This window comes from Arachis ipaensis, chromosome B10 (genome assembly GCF_000816755.2).
Source record: "Arachis ipaensis cultivar K30076 chromosome B10, Araip1.1, whole genome shotgun sequence".
Classification (NCBI taxonomy): Eukaryota; Viridiplantae; Streptophyta; class Magnoliopsida; order Fabales; family Fabaceae; genus Arachis; species Arachis ipaensis.
In genome coordinates, this window is record NC_029794.2 from 17,538,030 (window position 1) to 17,565,325 (window position 27,296).

At 35.0% G+C, this 27,296-nt stretch overlaps 2 protein-coding genes across 30 annotated transcripts in view; one reads left to right on the forward strand and one right to left on the reverse strand.

Moving 5' to 3' along the window:
* Positions 13,310 to 19,079, forward strand: LOC107623590 (ATP-dependent DNA helicase Q-like 4A). Of its 29 annotated transcripts, none has more exons than XR_002354995.1 (10): positions 13,313 to 13,683; positions 13,920 to 14,038; positions 14,843 to 15,661; positions 15,741 to 16,619; positions 16,866 to 16,971; positions 17,130 to 17,204; positions 17,335 to 17,616; positions 17,941 to 18,054; positions 18,195 to 18,569; positions 18,820 to 19,079. XR_002354995.1 is itself a non-coding variant. In XM_021112932.1 (9 exons), the coding sequence occupies exons 5-9, from the start codon at positions 16,904 to 16,906 to the stop codon at positions 18,483 to 18,485; spliced, it is 444 nt and encodes a 147-aa protein (XP_020968591.1). In that variant the 5' UTR covers positions 13,311 to 13,683; positions 13,920 to 14,038; positions 14,843 to 15,661; positions 15,741 to 16,619; positions 16,866 to 16,903; the 3' UTR covers positions 18,486 to 18,490. The 29 variants fall into 29 exon arrangements, 1 of the variants encoding a protein (XP_020968591.1); XR_002354997.1 differs by having other exon boundaries at positions 13,314 to 13,683; positions 17,335 to 17,432; XR_002355009.1 differs by having other exon boundaries at positions 13,311 to 13,683; positions 17,335 to 18,054; positions 18,393 to 18,569.
* The window catches only part of LOC107620262, a 14,573-nt gene continuing 5,217 nt past the window's right edge, over positions 17,941 to 27,296 (reverse strand). Inside the window, exons 3-4 of the mRNA XM_016322451.2 lie at positions 18,877 to 18,888; positions 17,941 to 18,567 (exon numbers count right to left, since the gene is read on the reverse strand). Coding sequence (XP_016177937.2) covers positions 18,444 to 18,567; positions 18,877 to 18,888 — 136 coding nt within the window. The 3' untranslated portion in view covers positions 17,941 to 18,443. The remainder of the gene's footprint in view (positions 18,568 to 18,876; positions 18,889 to 27,296) is intronic.

Genomic DNA, 27,296 nt, shown 5'->3' on the forward strand with positions numbered 1-27,296 from the left:
TTCCTTCTTCATATTCCCGTGTTTTATCCTCTTGGTCATTTTTTTAATTGTTGTTGTTGTTGCTGCACTTTTTTCCTCTTCCTCTTTCTGTTAATTTTGTAATAATATGTATTTTTTTAGAAGGTAAAACAAGAAGGAAAAGATGAATAAGAAGCAGCAGAAGATGAGGAGGAAAAAGAGGAAGAGTTTTGAATTATGCAGAATTTATCAGTAGAAATCCACCGAAAATTCTTAAATAATACATCTAAATGTCTTAGTTTTACCCCGAAATTTGCTGCAACTATACAAAAATGTTTTCTCTAATGCTGCATTTTTTTCTTCTTCTTTTTTTTTCCTTCTTTCTTTCTTTTTTTTAGTTGAATGAATGTAAGTTCATCCTCTTTCAAGTAATTTTACAGCATTATGTATTTTTTCTTCTTTTTTGTTTGATTTTTTTGTTTTTTTCTTGTTAAGAAAGAGTAAAAGAAGAAGAAACTTGAGAAGGTAAAACAAGAAAGAAAAGATGAATAAGAAAAAAAGAAGATGGTGGTGATGATGATAAAAAAAAGAAGAAGAAGAAGCAGAAGATGAGGAGGAGGAAGAGGAAGAGCTTTGAATTATGCAAAAGTTTTCTTAGCTAGGAATGCCTCACAGATGCTGCCCTCAATCCGAGCTCTATTCTTCATGATTCGCTTGAATGAATCAATCATCCTCTCAAATGGGTACATCCATCGAAATTAGACCGGCCCATATAGTATTGTTTCGTACGGTAGGTGGAATGTTAAATGTTTCATAACGTCAAAAAAAGTTAGAAGAAATATCCTCTCTAGCTTACAAAGTATGATGAGAATATTCTTGTCAATGACTGTGAGGTCATTAATATTAAGTTTTGTAGCACATAACTCCCTAAAAAACTTACTTATTTCTGTGAGGGGTTTCTAGATGTTGGTTGGAAGTTTTCTGAATGCGACCGGAAGCAAAGACTCCATGAATACATGATAATCATGACTCTTCAACCCAGCAAGCTTATCCTATGACACGTTTGCACACCTGCCTAAGTTAGAGACATAACCATCAGAAAATCTTAATCCTCTAATCCACCTACAAACATTTTGTCTCTGGTCCTTCGTTAGAAAGAACACCGCCTTTAGTTTAACCCACCGCCCATTATTATTGTAAAAAACAAGAGACCAATCTAAAGAAAGTGTTTTGTGTATTATTCAATTTGAGAAAAAATACAATGTACAAAGTATCAAACTTCGCCCATAGAAGCAGTGGGAGCGGGGTCCCAAACATCAGAGTGAATGAGATCAAAACAAGAGCAAGCAAAAGAGGAATTATTGTGAAAAGATAAAGCAGGTTGTTTGGCAGTTTGACAAGAAATGCAATCAAAAAATTCATTTGGAACCTGACCCAAAACACCTTGAGACACAAGAGGACGCAATTTTCCTAAGGAGCTGTGGGTAAGACGTTGATGCCATAAGTGAAGGGTAGATGGAGAAGAAGCAGCACAGAGATTTGGTACAGGAGGAATATGAAGATTTTCGAGTTCAAACAACCTTCCGACCTTATGCCCAGTCCCGATGATTTGTCCCCGTCCGAGGATCTATACACGACAACAAAAAATGAAAAAAGTGACATCAAAATCCAGATCAACAAGTTGACCAACAGAAATAAGATTAAAGTTTAATTTGAGAATATAATAAGTGTCAGAAAGATTAAGAGTCGACTGGGAGATAGAACCCTTGTATGTTGCATGCAAGAGGGAACCATTAGCAGTATTGACAGAAGGTGCATTTGTAGTGGTAGACAGAGACGAGAAAAGATTACGCAACAGAGACATGTGATTAAAGCAACCCGAGTCAAAATACCATTTAGAATTACCTGGAGGAGTCGAAAAAGCAGCAGGGGTATTATCAGAAAGGGAGAGAAGATGCTGAAGAAGAGACGCAATATCAGATAGAGAGACAGGAGACGGGTTGAGAGGAGTAGAGGTGATCGATTCAGTAGTAGCAGCAACAGTAGAATCAGGCACAATCTTAGAGAAGTTGGGACGAGAATGACACTTGAGTTGATCAAGACGTGGTGTGCGAGTAGGACAGATAGTAATCAAATGTCCCGAGAGCTTGCCATAATGGCAGAACAACTGTGAACAATGGTAACTAATGTGACCTTTTTGGTGGCATGTGCGACCTTCAACAAAAGGACAGTCAGAGAAGAAGTGCCCGGAACTATTACAGTTTCGACAGCATTTATCCTTTCTGTCTGTGGCAGTAAAAATATTTGACTTTTCTATAATAGTAGACACATAGATCAAAGAGAGGAGAGAAGACTGCAATTTCGGAGAAAAAAAAGGAAAAATCGAAGTGTAGAATCGAACATAGCTCACCAAAAAACCTTAGGGAGAGTCCCACTGTCTGCCACGTCAGCGGCCACGTCAGATGCCACGTCAATAGCCACGTCAGCCAAGAAGGACACATGGCAGCGTCGGAAGGTTACACGTCAGTGACACGTGGCAGCGTCTAGATGGAGGAAGGAAACACGTGGGTCAGCTAACCAGATCGGGTTGAGTCCATGAGCGGGCCGTCGGGTTGGAACGGATCAGCTGCAAGGCGACATGTGTATGGCTTTGGGCCGTTTGATCGAAGGCCCAATCTAACTGCTCAAGATGAATCTGGAAAGAGATGAACTTGGTGGCGGCAGCGTCTTTCGACGGTTCATGGAGGCGCGTCCGGCAGGCGGATGGCGGCGAGGCGAACATGGTGGTAACGAGAGTGACGAACCAAAGCGTCGAAAAGTAAACGAAAAGTGAGGCCAAAGAACATTGTCGGAGAAGGAAAAACAACGGGGATATGAACTAATTTTCATAGAAAAAAAAAACCTATGCTTTGATACCATGTTATAAACAAGAGACCAAATCTAAAGAAAGTGTTTTGTGTATTATTCAGTCTGAGGAAAAATACAATGTACAAAGGGTATGTATAGCTGCTAGAAGAATCAAAGTAATAAAAGCATAGAATCCTACAATTAATATACAGATACGCTATATAAATACAAATGATATTAATTGATCTAATTTGATTCTGATTATTCTCTTAACAATTATGTCTAAGTTCAAACTGGCCGCCTGCAAATGTCCATCAAGTCTAACATAGCCTTATCGTTGTCCTTTGTTTGCTCATCATCCATTATTGTGTGCATAATGTTATCAAACACATTTTTTCAATGTGAATCACATCAAGACAATGTCGAACCAAGTTGTCTTTCCAATAAGGCAACTCCCAAAACATACTCCGTTTAGTCCAATTATGCTCCCTGCTATATCTTGGAGGTCTCAGACCTGTCCCGATATCGATGATCCATAGAATTCTTTTGACATGCTGCAAACTTGCCTACCATACAACTTCACAGGTGCCTCTTCTTGTTCAGTTTTATTCTTTTTGAACGAGTCCTTATTGCGCCAAAACGGATGATCCATGTCGAGAAATCTTAGAAGACAATCAAAACACAAATTCTTACCGCCATTTGTCAACCAAAATGCTTATGTATCCTCCATACAAATGGGACATGTCATTCAACCCTGAGTAAACCAACCCAACAACATGTCGTATGCAGGAAAGTCATTAATGGTTCACATTAACACAACCCGTAGTTGGAAGTTTCTCTTTGTCGAGATATCATACGTTTATACACCATGTATCCACAACTCTTGTAACTCGTCCACCAAGGACTGCAAAGAGACATCTATTTTGGCCTTTAGATTGCTGGAATCAGGTATGATGCAAGTTAGGAACATGTATGGGTCATTCATGCACATTTTGAGACTCAGGTTATAAGGTTTCATGACTACGGGTCAACAAGAGTACGCGTTACTGAAATTAGAATTCGGTGCAAATATGTCAGAACACAAAGCTAGTCTAACGTTCCTGGGCTTGCTTGCAAATGTAGGATGGATCCAATCAAAATACTTCCAAGCTTTTCCGTGTGACAGATGCTTCATGATTCCATCATCTCTCTTGTTGCTACTATGCTAGGTCATGTGAGGGGCTGGACTCATCGATTCATACAATCATTTCAACCTATGGATTAAGGGCATGTAGTATATCTGTTTAAGTGGAATTCTCTTTAACTGACATTTACCAATCTGTTTCCTCTCAACTTAGAATCTCGGTGATCTACAAAATTTGCATTCATTAAGGTTTGTATCCTTCTTGTAGTACAACATGCAACTATTCAAATAACAATCAATTTTCACCACATTTAGACCCAATTTCAAAACTAGCTTCTTTGCTTTGTAGTGGTTTTGGGGGATGCCAGATGACCTGATGAGCAAAAATCGAAGCTCACATATACTAGCAAGTGCACCGGATCGCACAACTAATACCACAGTGAGTGGATATCGTTCTCATGAAGATTAAAGGATTGAACAAGCAATTATCATATTAAAATCATAATTAGATTAAAATAACCTGGATTGATGAGGAATCTTAGAATCTTGGATGCTTGCAGACAGAGACTTGAAATTTGAATTGAGAAAGACAGTGGAGAGTCAAGGGCTTTGGAGATGCTTATGCTCTTAGGAAAACCAATCTTGTTTATTTATCTTGAAATTTGCAAAGATCTTTCACGACAAAACCTTTAGTAACTGATTTACAATTCCTTGGCTCCTCAGTTTTTCAAGCATTAATTAGACATCACTTTAATTAATTAAGATATTAAGTACAAAAACTGAGTTTAGATTCAAATAGGATTTAAAAGTAGTCTTTAGGTCGAATTACGTCACGTATTTAAGCTAATTTTGTCCAGTTAAATCTTAAAAGAAAACATGATTTCAAAAGTTGTTCTAATCCAAATTATATATCACTTATTCAAAATTAGAGTGATTAAAAATCATGTCTATGTCGCACATTAATTAAACCATTATTCCTAGCCGAGTTCAAATAGTCATGTGAGAGAGTTTTCAAGCTATAATTCAAATATCAAATTTTTCAATTATAATAAAAGAATTCAAAAAGAGATTTGAATATCTTTTAATACCACTAATTCGAATGAAGAACGAATAACTCAATCATAAAATAGATCAATGCAAGACTTCAAAATGAAATAAACTTTGATTAATCATCCATAGAAAACATATACAGAGCTCCTAACTTTGACCAAGAATTAGTTACCCATGAAAAATAAAAGAAAAACACGATGAAGATATGCTGACGAGAATTGAATTTGGATGCTAAGATCCTCCTCCCGATTGCCCCTCTTGTGAGCTACGGTCACTTATTTATAGCCTAAGTTCTAGAATTCAAATTCAAAACTAAACTAATCTTATCTTTAGGAGAGATAAAATAACTACTTATCTTCTGGAGAGGAAGATAAGCTATTAACTTTAATTCAAATTTAAAAACGATAATTCAAATCAAATCCTAACAACCAAATCTCTTATGCTTCTAGAGAGAATTAATAACTAATCTTCTAGATCTTCAACTCTCTTCTAAATGTGATTGAGGATTTTGATAATTTGGATAATTAAGCTTGGGTCTTAATTGTTGCATCCTGAGAGTTGGAATACGCCGGGCTTGCATTTTGAGTTGTCTGGGGTGCTGTTTTTTCGTGTCCCAAAGATGATGGTGGTACATGGCTGAAACTAAATGTCCACTATAGACATATGCATATCATTATGAAGCTCTAAAAGTTAGCTTTCTAACGCAATTGGACCTCTATAGTTCAAGTTATAACCGTTGGAGTGTGAAGAGATCAGGCCTGGTGGACATGTACGCCGGGCATATGTGTTTTGGGCTCAAGTTTTCCTCCCTTTGGGTACGCGTTTGTTCTTTACGCTATGCTTCTTGGGCCATGCTTCTATTTTCTTTGTGCTTTCTTTGTGATAAAGGGTTTATTTTTACTACTTTTTAAGCCTAAAACTCTTGAAAACATAAAAATACTATCACAACTCCAAATATTTGATTAATTATTAAATTTTATTAGAAAACATAAGAAATTTAATTAAAACTTAAAAAAAATAAAAAAAAGAACCCTAAAATTTGCTTAAGATGACATGTTACCATGACCCTATAGGTACCAGTTCGTTGCAAAGAGTGGCCCACTTATCAAAAGACTCTTGGGTATGATTTGACTTCGACTTAATACTCATCATTCTAATACATGCAGACAACTCCTAACGAACGGACCCCTCATACAAAGGTTTCGCAATAACTTTTAACAGATGATAAAATCTCTTCGCTTCCAGGTTAGGCTCTTCTTTTGCCTCTTCCAATTTTCTAACACCTATTGAATCACACACCATCTCATTGTATCTCTCTTGGTTAGCCTCCCAAATTATTCCATCCCTGTTGAGGTCTCTCACCACCCGAACCCTTGTTGATTGACAACCGGACCTATTCAAATTAGAAGCAAACATGTTAATTCCCTACTTGTCAATTTCTCTGTGTTTCATCCACATCCAATACCCATTCTTGAACTCGTTTATGGTAGAGGTGAAGCATTATGTCTGCAGGTCCTAACCACTTAGTCAGCCGACACTTTTGACACTGACACCTAGAAACTCCTTCAGACATAAACGGTTTCATGCAGAAAACATGTGCAATAAACGCGTCAACCCCCTAAAAAAATTCAGATTTTAACCCCCTAGCCATCGTTATCCCTCTCATACATCCATAGCTGATGACTTGGAATCATATCGAAATACACACCCTAGAATTCAACGAACAACAGAAATTATTAAATTTTTTACAAATTTTAGCAGAGTGTCCCCTATAATTAGAATCTCCCACCGAATATAGTTATCATTTTCTGACAAACCAAACACGTTTTAAACAATTTAAATAATATCTCGGCAGAACTTTTCCTTAATTCAGCGACATCCATCAAACTAATATAACAGTTTTCATATAGGAAACAACTGCAGGCATAAATCAATAACATACAAGCATTCAATAAAACATCAAATCCTAACCGTTCTAATGCGCAACCCCTTAAACTCCACAATTTTCTAGCAAAAAAGGTTTTCGAGAAGGCGTCACTACTCAACCTTCTCCCACTTCCGTCCTAAAACTCTATCCTAGGAAAAGTAAGTCCAACATAAAATTTAAACAATTCATTATATTCAGAGATAGAAAACTAACTTGGAATATTACTGCAGAGACAACAAAAGAAGGAAACTTCAACTGAACTCGGAGAAAATAGCATCATCCTAATAAAAAGAATTACTTATTAAATTCACAAGCTAAAACTAATTCGAAAATTAATTTAAAAGTATAGGTAAAATGCATTATTCTAATTAATTAAAACCTAATTCTTAATTCAACCAAACTAACAAGAGACATGACAAATTTAATTTTTACTTTCATTAAATTAACACAACAACTCCTAATAACATACTTCATTAAGCAAATTTAACCATTAATTTAACAATAACCTTAACAAAATGTTAAACTCACAAAATAATATGAAAAAATATAATAATCATACTGTAAGAATTAGAATAACCGTTTTAATAAAATAATAATTTTAACTGCCCAGAATCGGTTCAAAAAAATTATACGTCTTAATTTTAAAATATAAAGGTGAAATTTGAATTCAATAGATTTTTCTGAGTGAAAAAATGTATCTTTTATGAAAATTTTTTGTAAAAACGCGTACAGCCACTTAAGCCAGCAGTACCGGCTCTAGTCTGACCGGTATCTTATATTGAGAAAAATAAGATTTTGAAAGTTTAATTTATTGTTTTGAAAGGACAAAAATAATTTAGAATCGAAAAACCGGGCGCTAATCTTAAAGGTTTTGGCCTAAGGTGGGCTAAACGGGCTTAAAACGCTAACGGGTTGGACCGGATTTAAGTTGTTCTCATTCAGCTTATTTTACCCTAAAACAAAGAAGGGGGCGCTGAAATGAAGAGAGGAAGAGAGATTGAGATTTTACTATTCATCTTTTTCTTCGTTTGGTCATAACTTGAACTACAGAACTCCGATTGACGAGTCGTTTGCGACCACGCGTTGTTCTCATCGAACCCGTCATTTCTAACTAAGCTTTGCTAGTAAGAACTCGTGTCTCCTACTCCAGTTTTTTGCCCTAAGTAATTTCACATTTTTATGTTTGATTTTTGAGTAGATTTTGTGATTTTATTTGTTTATGGGTGATCTAGCATTGGAATATTGTTGGATTTTGCCCCTAATCTCATTGGGTAAGGTAAGGTCTCATTAAACCCTTATGTTTAGTTGTTTTTGTGAATTTTAGGTTTGATATTGGTATGTTGTATGATGTTAGATTGAGTTTTGATGTTTGTTGGAGTTGGTTTGAGGCTTTTGGATCGAGCTTGGTGGCTTCGTTTTGGTGTTTGGTGCATTTTGGGAATCAGTCAAGGTATGGTTTCGGTTTCTTTTATGTAATATGTAATGTTTATGGACACTTAGGCTAGTTGATCTTAAGATAGGATTGAATGATGGTTGTGCATGATTAATTATATGTGAAATTATGTTTGATGATGAAGAGGATGACATGGAGTGTTGGAATGTGTGATGTATGAAATATGATAAATATATGATGAATATTGATGTTGAATATGATTTTGATAGATGGCGATTAATATTGATGATGATATTGGGTTTTGAATATTGTGGTTGGTGTTAATATTGAATGGTGGTGAATGAGGTTAATCAAGAGTTGTGTTGTGTGAAAATTGTTAAGGTTGAGATATTGATTTATGAATTGTGGATTTTGTTGAATTATGGTGGAAAGAGTAAGTGAAATGGGTGTTGAGTTAATTGAAGTGTAATAGAATGAGAAAGTGTAGTGTGTGGTAATGTTTTATGATGTTTGGGTATGTTTTGGTTATGGAATTTGTAAATTAGAGAACTTTGACGTTTTGTGTAAAACTTGATTTTTGGTGAACTTTGGCAGATCATAACTTGAGTCTTAGTTTTTAAAATTGATTATTTTTTTTATCTTAAATTAAAGATTATTTCAAAAGCTTTAAAATGATATAAAGCTTGGAGAAAACGAAGTTTTGTAGAGTAAGTTATGAGCGTTTAAAGTTTAAAATTGAAATTCTGCAGCATTTAATTTTTCTGAGTTTGATACAGCATGCGTACGCGACACCTGCACGAGTGCACATGACGCGACCAACCCTTTCGGGTTTGGTATCTCACGTATGCGAGCAAGGTGCATGCGTACACGAGCAAGTAAAAATTCACCCACGCATACGCGTGACTCTTGTTTTGCTGAAATTGTGTTTTTCTTCACTTTTAAGGACTCTCTAGCTTTCAAAACTCCTTTAACTTCTTCTTAAGACTTGTGGTTAGTAATTAGGCCTAGGATTAGTATAGATGGGTTTATGTTTGAGATTTAATGGATTTATATACGAGTTTTAGAAGACGGTGACTTAGGCTTGGTATGTCAGTTGCGTGGATTTATCCTCTGAACTAGTAGGGAGCCGGATTGATGATGAAATTGAAATATTGATGATGGATGATGAGATTGGAACTTGAAATGAATGATTATGGTTAATGGAATGAGTATGAACGGAAGTGTGCTATGAGTAGTGACCTCTGAGATGGATTATGTGATTGTGACATGCATTGTTCTCCGTCGTAGGGACTGTGGCAGTCTCCCGCCTACGTTCAAAAGTGAGGGCTGTGGCAGTCTCCCACTCACATGACATGCATTGTCTTGGCAAGTCACTATGGGCCTCGGGCAAGGGCTGTGGCAGTTTCTCGCTTGTTTGAGGTAGCGGTGCCAGCATAAGGATCGAGGCAGTCTCCCAGCTACGTTGAGATGTGAGGGCTGTGGCAGTCTCCCGCTCACATAACCTTTCTGCCGCGAGAGTGAACTCGAGCACTATAACCCGAAAGAGTGAGCCGGGCACTATAACTCGCCGGGAGCAAGATAAAGTAAGAGTGAGCAGGGCACTATATCCCTGGTTATAGAAGAAAGACAACATCACCAAGATGTGTCGGGTTGGCATTTTGAACCGACAAGTGATATCACGAGCCAAATAGGATATACATTCATCATATGCATCTTTTACCTGCTTGTCTATTTTGATTACTTGAGTTATGCCTATTTGAATAATATGTCTAAATGCTAATTGGCTTACCTGTTATATATGAATATTAATTGTGCTTTACTTGTTTGGATTAAATGTGTTTTAGTGGAATTATGGAGGATTGGGAGGCGGTGGCGATGGGATCGCACGAAGGTTAGGTTGGCGAAGGCTATGGGATACAGCAGTGTGATTAGTATTAGATAGAAATCTCCTAAGTTTAGATAATCATGTTTATGGTGATTAGTTTAAATTATTTATTTTGTTAAGCTTAAATATCTGTGATGTGAAGTTCTAGGATTGTCTTTGGCGTCCCGGAACCTTATATTTTATATATTGGGCACTGTTACCATACTGAAAACCTCCGGTTCTCATACCATATGTTGTTGTTGTTTTTCAGACGCAGGTCGCAAATCCACCTTGGTGAGTTTGTGGACATGGTGACAAAGCGGAGTATGGTTTCTCCTTTATTTTTTTTCTGCTTTATTTTTGTTGTAGTATTCTCTCATATTTTGTATATTTAACATTGTTGCCTTAGAGGCTTTATTTTTGAAAAATTTGAGAGATAGGTTGTTGCTGTTTTAAATTTTGAAACTCTATTGTATTTCAGTTCGATTAGCCGGCCTAAATTCCGCAGGCTGTGACTAGTCCTCTTTTTGTATATCATACTTATATATATATATACCCTTTGGTTGAAGCACTGCACCCGCCGTTGGTATTGGGGAAAATGGGGAGACGAGATGTCGACGAGGGACATTAGCGTAATGCGACTTTTCTCTACGGTGTTAGGCTTCGGCAATCCCGAGATGAGGTGCATTAGCATAATGCGACTTCTTGATTAGGTGATAAGAGAAATGCTACCTTCTGATTGGCAGATGACGGTGAGCCACGGATCCAGAGATGAAAATCTGAGGTATAGCATGATTAAATCTTTTAAATTGGCTCTAAGTTTCAAATCTGGCGCTCTTTTCTTTCTTTTTGATAGAGTGGTGTTTAGGGTTTGGGTTCCGAACAGTGTTCTTCGTATCGTCTATATATTCTATTCAAATTAGATTTGTGAATATGTGTCCGATTCAAATTCCATAGCTTTTACAATAAAATGACTTTTATATACTTGATAGAGCTCTGCCTTCCTGTGTTTTGCTATGGCTCTCATAAATCCTGTTGGTGCCCTGAATCAAAAAGTGGATGCTGTTGCAGATATCAACCCAACAAAGCTGGCTTGGAATCTGAAGGTCGGGATTGTGCGCCTCTACGAGTTTCCTAGCAAGTGGAACCCAAGAGAGATTTATAGCATGGAGTTGGTGCTTCAAGATGAAAAGGTCAGTTACCAAACCCTAAACTTTTCTAATTAGATTCACTTTGGATTTTTTTTTGTCCATTGTGGTTTATTCTATTTGCTTCTTTTTGGCCTAGGGTGATTATATACACTGCTCCATTCCGAAGTCAAATATGGCGGTATTTAGGACCTTGATTTGTGAGCATGAACTTTATGCAATGAAAAATTTTATTGTTTAAGTAGTAGGACAATCTGTGCGAATAACTAGCCACAAGTATAAACTAAGCTTTTATACCAAGACCTCTATCAGTTTTCTTCCCAGGGGCAGTTTTTTATTTAATCCTTTTCAGTTTATCTCATATGAGAAGATTGAGGCAATGGTTGGTGTGAACAAGAACCATTTGCTGGGTAAATCAAGTAACTGGTTAGTTATTTTGTTCATTCTTTTAATGTTATTGTATAATGTTGGTTACTTATTTGGTTAAATTTGTATGTATCTTTATGAATCTCTTTGCTCTTTGGGTTGCTTTGTGTACTCTTTTGTAGACTGTATGGGTCATGTCGTAGGAAGAGAGGATGTTACACCATTGGTTACAAAATCAGGAGAGGAGAGTAAATTCATTAAACTATACTTGGAAGATTTAGAGTCTGTTTCCTATTTATTTTCAATTCTTTTTTTGATTTTGTGATTTACTATTGATTTATCGTTTGGGTGGGCTTTGTTTACATTGTTTGTTCTTATATTTTGTTCCACTTAAAAAATTAGGGAAACATCATGAAGTGCACCCTCTTTGGTGACTTGGTGGACAAAGCCCTTGGCTTATTTGATAAAGATGATGGTCAGCCTATTATCTTGGTGGCACAACTCTTTAAGCCTAATTTCTATCTCAATGAGGTCAATGTTCAAAATAGCCTTTATGCCTCTCGCCTGTTTTTTAACCCTGAGATCCTCGATGTTCTTGCATTCAAGAATAGGTGTGTTGAAAGTCTGTAGTCTGTCCTCACTTAACTGGCTCCCTTATCTCCTTAATTTCACTATAATGTCTTCATAATATTGTTTGCCTATTTGATCTCATGTGCTTCAGGTTAATAAAGAGAGGTGATTTAAAGGCTCAATGTATTAATTATATACAGAGCCAGCCTGTGAATTTGATGAACGTAAATTGTCAGTCGGTAAAGAATTTCTCAATAAAATCTCGTCGTAAGTATAATTCTAAACCAACAAATAATTCCGCAATCAAACATTTGTTTGTCACAAGTACAAACCCCTAATAAAAATAAACCGAGGTATTAAAATCTTGGGTCGTCTCTCAAGAAATTGCAGGGTAGTGTGCTCGATTATTGGTTATGTGTTGTATATTTTGGGGTTTTGAATAAGAAACAAGAAATGTAAATTGTAAGAAAGTGAACGAAATTCAAGTGGTATAAAGGTCTTGGCAAGGGTTGATGGTTAAGGATCTCTATCCTTATTACTGACCACAATATAATAATTGCAAGGATTAATCACATTAAGTCATCCTCTAACAAGTGAAGGAAAGTCAAATGAGCTTTATCAATCCAAGTCCATAAGTCCTAGCCACTCACTAATTGACTTAGTGAAAGCTAGAGTCAATGGCTATCAATTATCAATCACTTGGACATTAGTAACTCAAGTTCACCTAAGTTACCATCCCAAGCCAAGAACACAAAAATCTACTCTAACATCCTTCCAAGCATTTTGTCAAAAACTTGAAAGGCATAAAAGGAAAGCAAGATAAAATTGCAAAGAAATATAAAATCTAACACTACCTAATACAAGCAATCAACAATCACTACAAAAAAATAAGTTTAAAATGGCATTTATATTATGGCGGTTCTTTAAAACCGGCGGTTCTTTAAAACCGCCGTAATATTTGGATATTATGGCAATTTGGGTAGCTGCCGATAATAAATTTGAATTTGGTGACAGTTTTAGTCATTATGGCGGTTTTGAACCCTCGTTAACACTTGTATATAAAATGACAAATTGGAAATCCCTTTCAGAAACACTTAGTTCAGTACTTCAGTTGGTTGAAAGTTGAAGCTCGTGTACGGCGCTACTGCAGTCACCTCTCCCTCTTGCGTTCTTTGACGATCTCCTCTAACGACGATCTTTTCTGATGACATCTCCTCCCGCGACAGCTTCTCTAGCGGCGATCTCCTCCGGTGACGGCCCCTCCAGCTTCCTCTCCTTGTCGTCCCCTGTGTCTTCTCTGCCAAAATCTCAGCGCCTCCTTTTCGTTCTGGATCAGTAAGGTCGGCTTGCCTCTTTTAGGTCGTATGCAAGGATTCATTGCGAGTGGTTCCACTGTTTGCGTAGCAAGATCAACAGCAACATCAAGAATAAGAAGATGTGCGGTTGAATCTGGTTTATATCTTATTGTAAACTTGTAACTGCTGTTTTTTATTGCTATTGATGTGATTATGATTATGATTATGATTGAGTTACTATTATTGCAATTGAAATAGGAACCCTAGGTTTTTGGCAAGCATTTGCACCTAATTGTGACTAGAATAAAAAATAGGAAACTGTTCCTCTTCACTCTTGAGATCAACATTCCAAACAAACTCATTTTTCATCTCATCCAGGCCAGCGCTGGATTTTGAATCGTAGTGGAGTAGTAGTGGCGAGTGTACTTCTCCACAGTCCACATCCGCTATGGCCGAGCATTGACGCTTTGATTTGGTGAAGAGGAAAGCTCTGGATTGTACGGACACTCAGAACCATTATCCATATAATATGTCCATATGATTGAGATGAATTGTTTCTAAGCCATAGAGGAATTATCTAAAAGAACAATGGCATTACTTGACTGTTTTTGAAATGATTTCTCTAGTAATCTTTCTCATCAGTTGAGTTTAAACATGTTTCATGCAATTTCTTGTCCATAAGGTGTTTGTGTTATTGTCTTTGAGTCTAATATTTTCTTTGAGGAGCTTATGCTTTATGTATTTCTTGTGCCTGGGTCATCAATCATTCTCCTTTGCTTTGTTGATATAATTGAGATGAATTGTTTCTAAGCCATAGGTCCTTATCTATTATAGCATTTTCCAAATCAGTATAAGAACTAGAAAATTTTCATCAATAGAATGTGATTTTAGCCAATATTATCATTTAGTTATACTTAGTTATGGTAATAACTCAAAATAGCCTTCTTATAAAAAGATTCATCAGCACTAGAAATTTTTTGATTGATTCTGTTTTTATTCATGTTCAAAGATATATGCTGCTACTTGTATTATATATCATTTATGCGTTGGTTATAAGTGAGGAAAGATTTGTGATGGAGAAAATTGGAAACTGTTCACCAATGGATTCTCTTTTGAGCTCATACCTAGGGCCAAATTTTAGATTTTGAAATTTGTACTTATAAATCTTTCACTGACTTACTAGTCTGACTTGACAGTGTGAAAGAATGAGTGAATTTAATGTTCCTCTGATGTCTTTCTTTTTACTTCCTCCATCTTATTTGGGTATATGTCTACTAAATTTTCTGTCTTTACATTCACAGGTGGCTGCTCTTGTTCCTGAAGGGTAGCAACTTAGCCAATATAGAACTTGAATCCCCATTTAGATATTCTGATAAAAGCAATAAGGTTACTGGTACATTTAGATATTCTGTTGAGACTTGAATCCCCATCTGATGGTGCATGTTCTAGTTCTCATCCTAGAGCTAGCTCATCTTCTCAGAAAAATGATTTTGGATGCTTATGAGTTTACTTTCCTACTTTCTTTTGAGGGTATACTTCTAACTAGGTCTTTCATATTCTCCTTCATTTTGTATTTGGATTTGTATTATTCTTTCACTACCTTCGATCATTTGTCTGCTTAGTTCCAGCAGGCAGGGACTAAAGAAAAGGACCTTTGTGAGTTGTGTGTGTGTGTGTTTTATTTTATTTTATTTTTTAAAAATGATTATTGACTAATTAGAAAGAACTTAAATGTCAGTTCTCCATTTCAGATGTAACTTTCATGTTTTAACCCTGAAATATAAAGCTTTGTAATTTTTCATGGTTACTAATTTTTCTGCATGTGTCTCTTAGATTTAATGTTTGAGGGTTTTCTTTTCTGGAGCTATACATTAATCACCATTAGATGTCCGTATGTCAGGTTAATAATGAGGAGTTAAACCATTAGTGTGCACTTTGCCTTGTGTCTAGACTGTGAAATGTCATGTTAGAGTTAATGGTTTTTCCTGTCTTTCTGTTTTAGATTTAGTTTTGTTACTGAGCGTTTTTTCATGGAACTTAATACCCGTTGAATTGACACCAGTGCAGCAAGAAGTGAAAGCCTCAGTATCATTAATGGCATGCGATACCTGAAGCTTGGGGTATGTTTCAGAATTAGTTTTTTTTTCCTGCAAGGTATTGCATGATATGTTGTTGTTATAATTATGATGTTCTTCTCAGGTGAAAACTGAGGGTGCATTGAACAACAGGTGAATGATTTTGTATATATTTGGGGACCCTCCTTCCACTTGCAGGGTCAGTTTAAGACAACTGAGAGAGACATAAGAAATTGGAGGCCTTCTTAAGCAGATGTAAAGGTGTTCTGCACTCCTGTCATTCTTTTGCATAATTAACTGTTAGATTTTGCTAATGAGTATCTTAAAGTTTATATTTGGAAATTGTTTCTTGATAAAAATCAATTGGTAACTCCTCAATACACACTTTTTAAGAACTTCTTGCCAATATTAGTTAATATTAATACACACTTTTTAAGATCTTCCTTGACCCAAAGACCACATCTAAGATCCATGTGAGAACAAAGATTGTATGCTAATTAATCCTCTTTAGTTTTCTCAAGGAAAGTAGGATTTAAACTGAAATTAATTCTACATTTACAAGTACTTGGCAACAAGTATCAAAGCAAATTGCTAGAAGTGATTGATGCTAGGTGAGCCATATAACTCATTATTACTTTTAATCCCTTTTTAGTTTTTACACTCCACATTGTTCTTATCCATTACTTTTGCATTGATAGTGAGTTGCCAGAGTTTTTAGGAGGTACTTGTACCTGTGCTGATCATGGAGGCTGCATGCATTCTGATAAGGGTCCATGGAAGGATCCAGATATGTATTCTCTAACCCCTTTTGGTACATGAGCTCAATCTCAACGATACTGCATTCTGTCCTTTTTGAATTGGTAGGTGAAAGGTTTGGCGTTCAACAAATACTCGTGGCTGACGACACATAATTCATATGCTGTGTCCGACACAAAGTTGCAGACGGGATCTTCTATTATATCAGCCACCAACCAGGATTACAACGTTACCCATCAACTCAATGGTAAAAACTCTGCTTCTTTGATCCTATGTGCTATGCACGTGCATCCTCTGGTTACACTTATATATATATATGTGTGTGTGTGTGTGTGTGTGTGTGTGTGTGTGTGTGTGTGTGTGTGTGTGTGTGTGTGCGCGCGCGCGCGCGAGAGAGAGAGAGAGAGAGAGAGAAATTTCAATATTGAAGAGAATCTAATGCATCATTATCTTTTTGGTAATCCATTTTATATTGCCTTAAATAATACTATAGAATGGTGTTCGAGCTTCGAGGCCTTATGTTAGATATGTATGACTTTGAAAACGATATCTGGTTATGCCATTCCTTTGGAGGTCAATGTTTCAACGCTACTTTATTTGTAAGTGCCATCAACTTGCTTTCTCTAATTTGTCAATTTATTAATTAGATAGGTCAATTTCATCCTACTATATTTTTAGTTTCACTTGAATTTATAACTACTACACTTTATTCTTTTTTAGCTTGCCATATTTAGTGATTGTTTTTTAAATTTGTTAGATATATCCAAATAATTCTATGGACATGTTTTCCAAATACTGAGTATTTGACAAGACATCAGGATCGGGTCCAAAGGTTTGATTATATTGCTTACTTTTAATTTCTTTAGTGGAATTATTATTTATGGATTCTTTATTTATATATTTGAATTTGATAAATGAAAGATCAACTTTGTTTATTGGCTTTAAATGCATGTGTTTGTTAGTGAATATGCTGTTACGAATGATGATGCAAGAAATGGAACCCTTTTTGGTGCATTGGCTGAAGCTGCATTCCTCATTGGATTAGAAAGAAATAGGCTAGGTGCCAATATAATACATAGTTCTTTTATTAATTTCATTATGTTTAATTTTTAGCAAACTGGCTTTTTAATTTAAGTAATTTTCTTTATTTGATCTACTAGTTATATTATTCACATTTATTTCATCATTTTATCTCTTAATTTGATGTAGTGATATTGTCCACATGATTTGCTATGCACCACTGGGTAAAATATGCTTCTCAGATACTATTTATTGCATTGATTTGCTTGAGTAGAATCATAATTTAATAGCTACAGTGATTATGTTAGTATCAGATAATTGAATAGTAAATTGTATGGAATTGGAAGATCATTCAGAATTTATATTAGTGGCAAGTTATTTGAAATAAGTAATAATTGATATCCAGATCTCCCCATTTTGTTGGTATTTTCACTGTTGATATCTAGCTGTATATAATTTTTTTATTGTTGATTATACAATATGTTTTCCTTCAACTGTCTCAGGTCAGTTATTATGAAAATGACATTGATTGTAGGTGTTTTCTGCAGCTTGCTCATTTTGGGGAGAAGTTTGATTCTTCAACATGTCAGAAAACATGTGATAATTGTTTGAAGAACACAAGTTTTATTGAGAAAGATGTCATTGAGATTGCAAAGCAATTGGTTTGAAAGCATCTTCTTTATATAAAATTTACTGTTTTCATCCTTCCAATTTAAGGAATTATGTTAGTTTCAAACTTCCAATATTTGAGATAGAGACCTTAGTTCACTATTTCTCAGTTCGTTTGATTGCCTCTTTTTAGGTTGAACTGGTTAAGCTAACTGGGCAGAAGGTCTCATCATCACATATATTAGAAGTCTATCATGGATCCTTAAGCCAGTTGGCATGCCACTGAGATAACTTGTTTTATTTCTCCTCTCTTCACTGTTACAAATATTTTCTTGCCCTATTTAACCATTAAATATGTCCTCTATTTATGTACTTTTAATGTTAAAATCAGGTCAAGAAACATCGTCATGATACTTTGAGCCTTCATGGTGCTGGGAAGCATCTAGCTAAGGGTGAGGCTTCTTCCAGAGTAAGGCAGTGCTGATTCTGCAAAAAGGAGACGAGATGCAAATGGAGGCCTAGATAGAAATCTTGAGGATGATGATGAGTTGACTAAAAAAATCAAAATGTGCATACAAGAATAATTTTCTTACCTTTAGAATATATATATATATATATATATATATATATATATATATATATATATATATATATATTTAATAAATATATTTTTTAATTAACTCATTTAATGAATAAATTTTTTAATATCTAGTCCCTCTTGTGAGACTGTTGGTTTAGTTTTTAATTCTTCAAAATGCTGGTAGTTTGCTATTTATTTGAGCAACTATTTATTTCTAACATTCAATTTTCTTTTGCAGGTAATATTTATTTACACGGACATGAACAATGAAAATGTTGGAATGATCTGTAGCAAATTTGTTGAGCATCTCTAGGAAAACACCCAATGTAATAGAATTAACAATATTTCTTAGTTTGATACTTTGTATAGGAGTTATTATTTTTTATTTGTAATACTAAAAAATCATATATTATGTTTAATACTTTGAGTTATATAATATTTTGTCTATATATTATGATTTTGTTATTGTGGAATTTTAATAAAAAAATTATTTATTTAGTAAGATAAAAATAATAGTAAAAACTGCATTTTTATCCGGTAAAAACGGCAGTTAAAAAATGCCATTTTAAACAAAAAGGATGCCATTAAACCTTAGTAAAATGGCGTTTAGAAATGCTATTTTAAACGAAAAGGATGCCATTAAATACAGGTAAAAACGGCGGTTATAAACGCCATTTTTAACGAGAAGGATGCCATTAAACCCAGGTAAAAACGGCGGTTACAAACCGCCATTTTAAACGAGGAGATGCCATTAAACCCAGGTAAAAACGGCGGTTACAAATCGCCATTTTAAACAACAACAAAACTGCCATTTTAACCGCCAAAAAACCGCCGTATTATCCACTGGTTATTACGGCGGTTTTCAGAAAACCGCCGTAATAACCAGAATGGCGCCCAGAATTTCGGCGTTTCTTGGAGGCGCCATTTTCGGCAATAATGGCGGTTGTAATCGCCGTAATTACCTTAAAAAACCGCCATTTAACCCTTTTTTTTGTAGTGAATAACAATCAAAGAAAGCACAATTAACATGAATTATCTCAAATTGCATTAAAAGAAAATAAAAGGAACAAGAGTGTATCAACAACAAAGTATAGAAACAAAGGAGATTATAATAAATGAATAGAAGAACAAGATGAAGCAACAAGAAACTAAGAAGGAGAAGTAGATGAGAAGAAGACTTAAAGCCTAGATCTAAGAAGAGATTAACATAACCCTAATCCTAATTCTAGAGAGAAGAGAGAGCTTCTCTCTCTAGAAACCTAACCTAAAGCATGATAAAACTCAACTCTAACTAATTCTAAAACTACCTCTCCTATCCCCCTTCAATCCTTGGATTTAATAGCATCAGAAATGAGTTGGATTGGGCCCAAAATGCTTAAGAAATCGCTGGCCACGAGTTGCCTTTAGTGAGTCACGTGCAGCTTCCCACGCGTACGCATCTCTAAACGCCAGACAACTATGTCAAATTTTATATCATTTTGAAGCCCCAGATGTTAGCTTTCCAACGCAACTAGAACCGCCTCATTTGAACCTTTGTAGCTCGAGTTATGATCGATTAAGTGCGAAGAGGTCAGGATTGACAGCTTTGCGATTCCTTCATTTCTTTATGAGTTCTCCATTTCTATATGCTTTTTCTTCATTCCCTCAATCCAATCTTTGCCTCCTAAACCTGAAATTACTTAACAAACATATCAAGGCATCTAATGGAATCAAGGTGAATTAAATTTAGCTATTTTAAGACCTAAAAAGCATGTTTTCACTCTTAAGCACAATTAAAGGGGAATTTACAAAACCATACTATTTTAGTGAATAAATGTGGAAAATTTTGATAAAATCCTCTAAATTCAACACAAGATAAACCCTAAAGAATGGAGTTTATCAACCTCCCTACACTTACACAATAGGATATCCTCATGCTAAACCAAGAAGGACAAGAAAAGGGGTATGAACATTTATTCAATGCAAAGAACTATATAAACCTATCTGTTCATACCCTCGGTCGAGCTATGCGACCCGAGCGGATTGAAGACAAGCCGACCGACCTCTTCAGGTCAGGTCCCTCGACCTCTTTTGTAAAGAGATCGGCCAAATCGACATAAGAGGCCCAAGCAGGCCCAAACCAAGGGACACAGCCCAAATCTAAAGACAGCCAAAGCCTAGAAAGATAAAGGCGGTTCCCCTAAAGATAAGATGACTTCACTCAAAGATAAGATAAGATAACTAACTTATCTTAAAGGTCACTCCCGACTATTATAAATACACTGGAGCACCCAAGTATAACTCATACTCTGATTCCACTAAAAACCTGCCTAAAGCACGTGCTAACTTAAACATCGGAGTCTCTTGCAGGTACCACCACCCTCCGGTGACGAAGGATCAGCAGCATCACCAAGCTCAACAAGTCGGACACGACAGCTCTGACCACCATCGCAGATCTCGACCGAGATCGAACTACAGTTTCAGGTAACCCTCGGAACATTGGCGCCGTTGCCGGGGAACCTGGAAGTCATTCCATCATCATGGCAGACAACATTGACAACGACCACAACTCCGATTTAAAAAACAGAACACCGCATAAAAATGCGGACATCACATCAAAGGATACACCTCAACCAAACGTAGACAAGCATTCTCCAAATACAGAAATCTTAGAAGCCCTCCAAGAACAGCAGAATCGTCTCAAGCAGCTCGAACAGGAGGCCGAACACCAGCGCGAAGCCGGAAGAAACCTCTGAAGAGAAGCCAGGCGACACCGAGAGTTAGAAGACAAGCTCCTAAAACTCGAAGCCGACCTTAAAACCAAAGCCATTCAGTCTGGTCACGATGACAAATCCCACAAGGATCAAGATCCCTTCACCAAAGAGATCATGAAAGCTAAAGTTCCAAAGGATTTTAAGGCTCTTGACATGACCCCTTACGATGGCACCTCCGATCCAAGCCTTCACCTCAGCAATTTTAGAAGCAGAATGTATCTCACTGACGCCTCAAACGTTATTCGATGCAAAACCTTCCCGACTACTCCAACAAAGACAGCAATTAAGTGGTTCAACAGTTTGCCTCCTAGATCCATCACAAGTTTCGACGACTTAGCCAAAAAATTTCTTGGCAGATTCTCCATCCAGAAGGACAAAGCCAAACACACCCCAAGCCTATTAGGGATCAAGCAAGGAGATCGGGAAAGTCTTCACAACTACATGGAAAGATTCAATTATATAATACTTCTATTGTTTGTGCATCGCCATTGCCGTTCGCTGAGGGTGAGACGCGAAGAGAAGATGCTGACCTGCACCATCGCACCTCACTACCTTCGTCGAGCCTTCATCACCGTCGTACCTTGTTCCCGTTGGCATTGTGATTGTGGATGAAAGATTGATTTAAAAATCTGATTCGTATGTTTTATTAAGGACGATTTGAGAATTGAAAAATGACTTGATGTTAGAATTAGTTTGAAACCATCTGAAGGAGATTGAGAAAATGTTGGTTGACTTTGTTGGAAAAGAATTGAGAGTTGGAAAGGATTTTAATATTGAAAATGAACTTGATTTATTGAAAAAAAATGAATTTAAATTGAAAATGGTTTGAGATATTGAAATTGGTCTGATTTTGGAATTTAGTTGAAAGGAGTTTGAGAAATGGTTTGGTTGGGACCCGAAAAGGGTGGCAGAATCCAAGTTTTAGAGGAGATGCTGCCCATTTTTTTATAAAATTGGAGATTTTGTTTGAAGTGCTTGTTAGAACGCTTTGGATTTTTTTAAAAGGATTTTATAATTTGAAAAGGGTTATGTTTTGAGTTTTGCTTTATTTAGAAACAAATGAATTGTAGTGACAAAATGATATTGAATGTGATTCTGATTGTGATACCTGGGTAGTAGCAAGTATGGTGGTTCGTCCCGCTTGCTCCAGGTTAATGTATGAGATTTGATAGTGATGATGCTTGATTTAAACTGAATAAATGTATGTTTGTGACGCCTGGGAAGTAGCGGTAGTAGTGGTTATTTCACTCGCTCCAGGTTGAGCTTTTAAACACTCGCCTGGGTAGTAGCCGCAGTAGTGGTTATTCCACTGGCTCTGGGTTAAGGGGTAGTAGTAAGGGGGTTGTAGCTCAAACCCACTTGCTCCGCATGGGTGTTTCAGTCAATGCTTAGCTACCAGGACGTGTCGGGTTGGCTATATAACCGACAGATGATATCATCAGTCATAGGACAGGCATGCATCATATGCATTTGTATGTTTTGTTTGGGTTTGAATTTGTTTTGGTTTGCCTAATTGCTAAACTGTTATTAACTGCTATCTGATCTATTTGCTGTAACTGTTATCTATACCTGTGTTTTCCTTGTCTGTTTTGCCTGTGTTTGTTTTTGATGTGGTACTTTTGAGATTGAATATTAATGATGAGATGATGATTGTGTTGATTGGTTATGTGATGGGATGAAGGCCGTGATTGGTTTCTGATTTGATTGGTTTCTAATTGAGATATTAGTAAAGTATGGAAAATCAAGCTGGTTCAGCATAGACTTAATGAACCTATGCTTAGAACAGGTTGGTTATTCATACCGTCTAGGAAACTGATTAAGATTTTCTTATAAGAAAAGAAAGGTTTTGGATTTCTGAAAAATTAAATATTGTTTCTTTGAAAAGGTTTTGAGTGATTAGCTGTTGGTTATTAAAAGATTCATAAGACAATGATAATCACTGAGTTTGAAAATAGTTTTCTTATTAAATATCTTTTTTTGACAATTCTGAAACTCCGTGGTGAGACCGTGTGGTTAGGTTCTCACCCCCTACAGCTTTACATTTTCAGGAATCGGATGAAGGAGCATTATGAAGAGTTTTACCGTGTTTTGGTTTATATGATGTTGTATTAGTTATATAATTTTCCTTCCCTCGTCTTTGTTATTATAATTTTGTAAGAGGGATAGGAGTTGTATGTTTTATATGTATATTACATTATGAGCTATTATGTAAGGAGTCTTGTATATGAATATATGCCTGTTTGTTTTTTTAAGATAAAGTATTTATTTTCGGTTTTCAAAGAAATCAGTGATACGGTGTTGAGTCAAAGGCTCCTATTTTAATATTAAGTATATAAAGTAGTTGTAATACTTCTTGCTATCAGAGTGGCGCAGCTGGAAACGTGACATTCTGGTAGTGAGGGTGTTACATTATGGTATCAGAGCAGTCATTCCTGTAGAGCCTTGGGAGTGGACTGACTATGCTTCATTGCATACTCTGAGTGTTTGTCATGTTTTTTGACTTGTTCTGATAACAAGATTTTATGTTTTATATGCATGACTGTCTGTTGATTAACGTTATTAGTTTACCATTGCATACCTCATGATATTAAGTTTGGCCAACTTAATACTAATGACTTATGTACATGAGAACACTAATGGGTTATCGTAGACAAAATAGAAGTGACTGGTAATGCGAATCACGTGTTTGAGATAAGTATGTATGTCCAACAAAATACTATCATGAATTATTATTATTATTATTATTTCTTTTTATAAGAATAAACTTTTATAATTTATATAGTGTCCTTAATTAAAATTAGAAACGAATAATTACGATAGGGATCGTAATAATGAGATATACGTTTTTTTTTAGTACTTTTAATTTAAATTGTTCTTAATCGTAGAATCACTAAAAATGGGACATTAGTGATTCGGATAGATTAATATATATATATATATATATATATGGATGATGATTAATAGATCTTATTTATTAAATTATATATATAAATGGTATATATAGAGATATAACCATTGAACTGACTCACTTTAAGAATTCCTAATGGTTATAGTTACTGTGTATTTGTCAATAGGATATTCTTATGATGAACATAATATTAGAATTTTCCTTTAACCTGCGACTATCATAGTAATTGACAATGTATATGTTATACTTTGATTCCAGACACCTAACACCCTATGGTGTTAGTTGAATGGACATTGGGTATGATTTAAATACTTGTAGAATTAATGATTAGTCAAAATAGAATCTATCAACTATGGTAATAAGTTTGAGCTCTACGATTATAATGAATGAAATAAACAATGCCTTGACCAAGGGGTTTGAATGAATTAAAAAATGAGTTTCTTAAGTCATTCATAATTCATTATAATAATGGTAACAAGTTAGAGTTTGACAATCAAACCGTACTCTAAAAGTTAGTCAAGAGCTGAAAAGATGGAAGGAGTTGTATTTTTTGTTCATTTTGGGTTCTTAGTAAAAAATATTATTACTTCATACTATCGGGTCGTCAAGGAGCGTTGCTAGATGCCAACCTTGATTAGTAAATTTAGTATGACTAATTTACTACCCGCTTAGTATTAAACCTATGGGGTCACACACTAACGAGTGTTCTAATCCTTGGTAAATAATCATTTAATTATTATTTTGATTAGATCAAATAAATAATTATATTAATTCAAATGGAATATTATTATATTCTTTGCTAGCACCATGAATATAATAATATGGTAATTGAGAATATTAAATAATTAATTATTTATTCTATGATGAGTTTTAAATATGGATAAGATCATAACTGATTCTATTTCAAATTAAGTTGTAATTTGATTCACAAATCAGTCACCAATCTCATACGATATATATGTGTATATGATAAAAGAAGGATAATACAAGTTTTTCTGTTACCTCCACATACACAAATATTCCAATTCTTAGTGAAGAATTGCTGGTACAAGGAGTTGCAAAAAAATTCTCAGTTAAATCCATTGGTCAAGGAGTTGACAACAAGGATCAGTCTCGGTGTGGATACACATATACCTTCGTACTATCGAAGGAGAAAGTTTTATTCACTAGGGTACTTAGGTATTGGCATATAACCCATCTTATTTCAATAAAGTTTTAAGCACAAAACAGATCAATATGATTACTTTATTACTTCCGCTGCGTGTTATGAACACTTGTAATCCTTCATCACGAGCTTTTGGGAATGTTAGAAACTAAGTTCTAAATATTAGTTCCGTATCGACGTATGATCCTTATTCGTGCTTGTTGTTATCTCTTTCTTTATCAATTGTATTGGAATTTCAAGTTTTTTGTCTCTTTCTTGCCAACCTTGCATTATCATTCGTGCATGTCCTTGCTTGACTCTGTATCTGGTTGTTGTTTGAATCTTTTGAAACATTTATCTTTACCTTACAAATTCTATGCTCCTTGTTCTAAACTCGGATTTATTTCGGTGCAACATACCATTTCTTGTAATTTCCTTCTTGAGTATTTGTTTTAGATTCTCTTCGAGAAAAATTTCAAATTCAAATCTTCTCTTACTTGAATGTATCCACAACCCTTGCTTAAATTTTGATGGGATTGTTTTTAATTTAGCCTAGACTTTCTTACATAAACTCTGAAACTTCTTTATATAGTTTAATCTTGTTTATTTGTGATATATCACTTATCTTTTATTGATTTATAAAAAAATTTATATCAGAATTTATTCTTTGAATAGAACCTGATTTTTCTTCCAACTTTACTATAATCGTATGGCTATCCTTACCTAATTATGTACTTAAGTATCCTCCAAGATTTTAAGAGAAAATATTTTCCCTTTAACACCTAATAACCTTTAATTTACAAACCTCACATGGTTTGTTTTGATTTGAAATTAAATCGGTATAACATATTATTTATACTTAGTTTAGTTCTTTTGAAAAATGTTGGATTTATATATTTTCTTTTGAAAGGATAAACTAATTCTCTCTATTTTCAAGATGAAGTTGTTTTAAATTGTTGTACTATTTTTCCTAATAATGTTCATACCAAAACTCTTTGATTCAAAATTCCTTCTTAAGCTTTCGAATTAACTCTCGTTATGATACATTTCATTGCTTATATACATCCTTGTTTGTTGATAATCTCACGTATTCTTACAAATCCTTGCGAAATACCTTCCTTGTCCAACTACGAACCTAAGTATTCTCCCGATTTCTTGTAAATACCATTTGTGCCGTTTGTCCTTCTCTCCTCAAGTTTCGTATTACTTATACGATAGTTCTTAGGAACGTGATTTATGTGCCCAGAAAGTGAATCCAGTAAGTGTACGAGGTTATAAGGAGTCGCAGAGTTTTGAGGTGATGAGGGGAGGTGATCATGCTTTGTCAAGAGTTCTGAACAGATATTGTGCGTATATGATTTTGGATTTTAAAATTTATCTTGTGTTAAGTTATTTTATCAACTCTTGCATTACCTAGTATATTTTCTTCTATATTCTTGTGATATGATTTTCTGGATTCCCTTAAAATGTTCAAAAGGGGATGTGAATATAAACTTTTTCTCCATCTTATATCAATTTTCGAGGGCGAAAATTTTTGTAAGGTGGATAGAATATAACATCACGCATTTTTGAAAATCTAAATATGAATAAATTGTGATTTTTTCTTATTAAGTTTAAACTTTATAATTTTAGAAATTATTTTATTAGAAATAATTAAATAGATTCAGAGATAATTTCATTTTAAATCAAATAAGATTCTTAAGTAATTTTATTATAATTGAATATTTTGTATAATTTTAATAATTGAAAAAATAAGAAAGAATTGTACACTTTAATTTAAGTAACTCCTATTATAAATAAATTGTGACTTATTTTATATATTTTGTACTCCTTATTTTTATAAACTAATTAATTAATAGAAATTAAATTAGTTTTATTAGTATTTGAAGTTAAGTTAATTAATATTCTTG

Bases quoted from the DNA above. Each gene is read 5' to 3' on its own strand.
- LOC107623590 (XM_021112932.1), top strand. From the start codon at position 16,904: ATGACTTTGAAAACGATATCTGGTTATGCCATTCCTTTGGAGGTCAAT. The intron at 16,972-17,129 runs GTAAGTGCCATC...TAAATTTGTTAG, and splicing joins GTTTCAACGCTACTTTATTT to ATATATCCAAATAATTCTAT. The intron at 18,055-18,194 runs GTTTGAAAGCAT...GCCTCTTTTTAG, and splicing joins TTGAGATTGCAAAGCAATTG to GTTGAACTGGTTAAGCTAAC.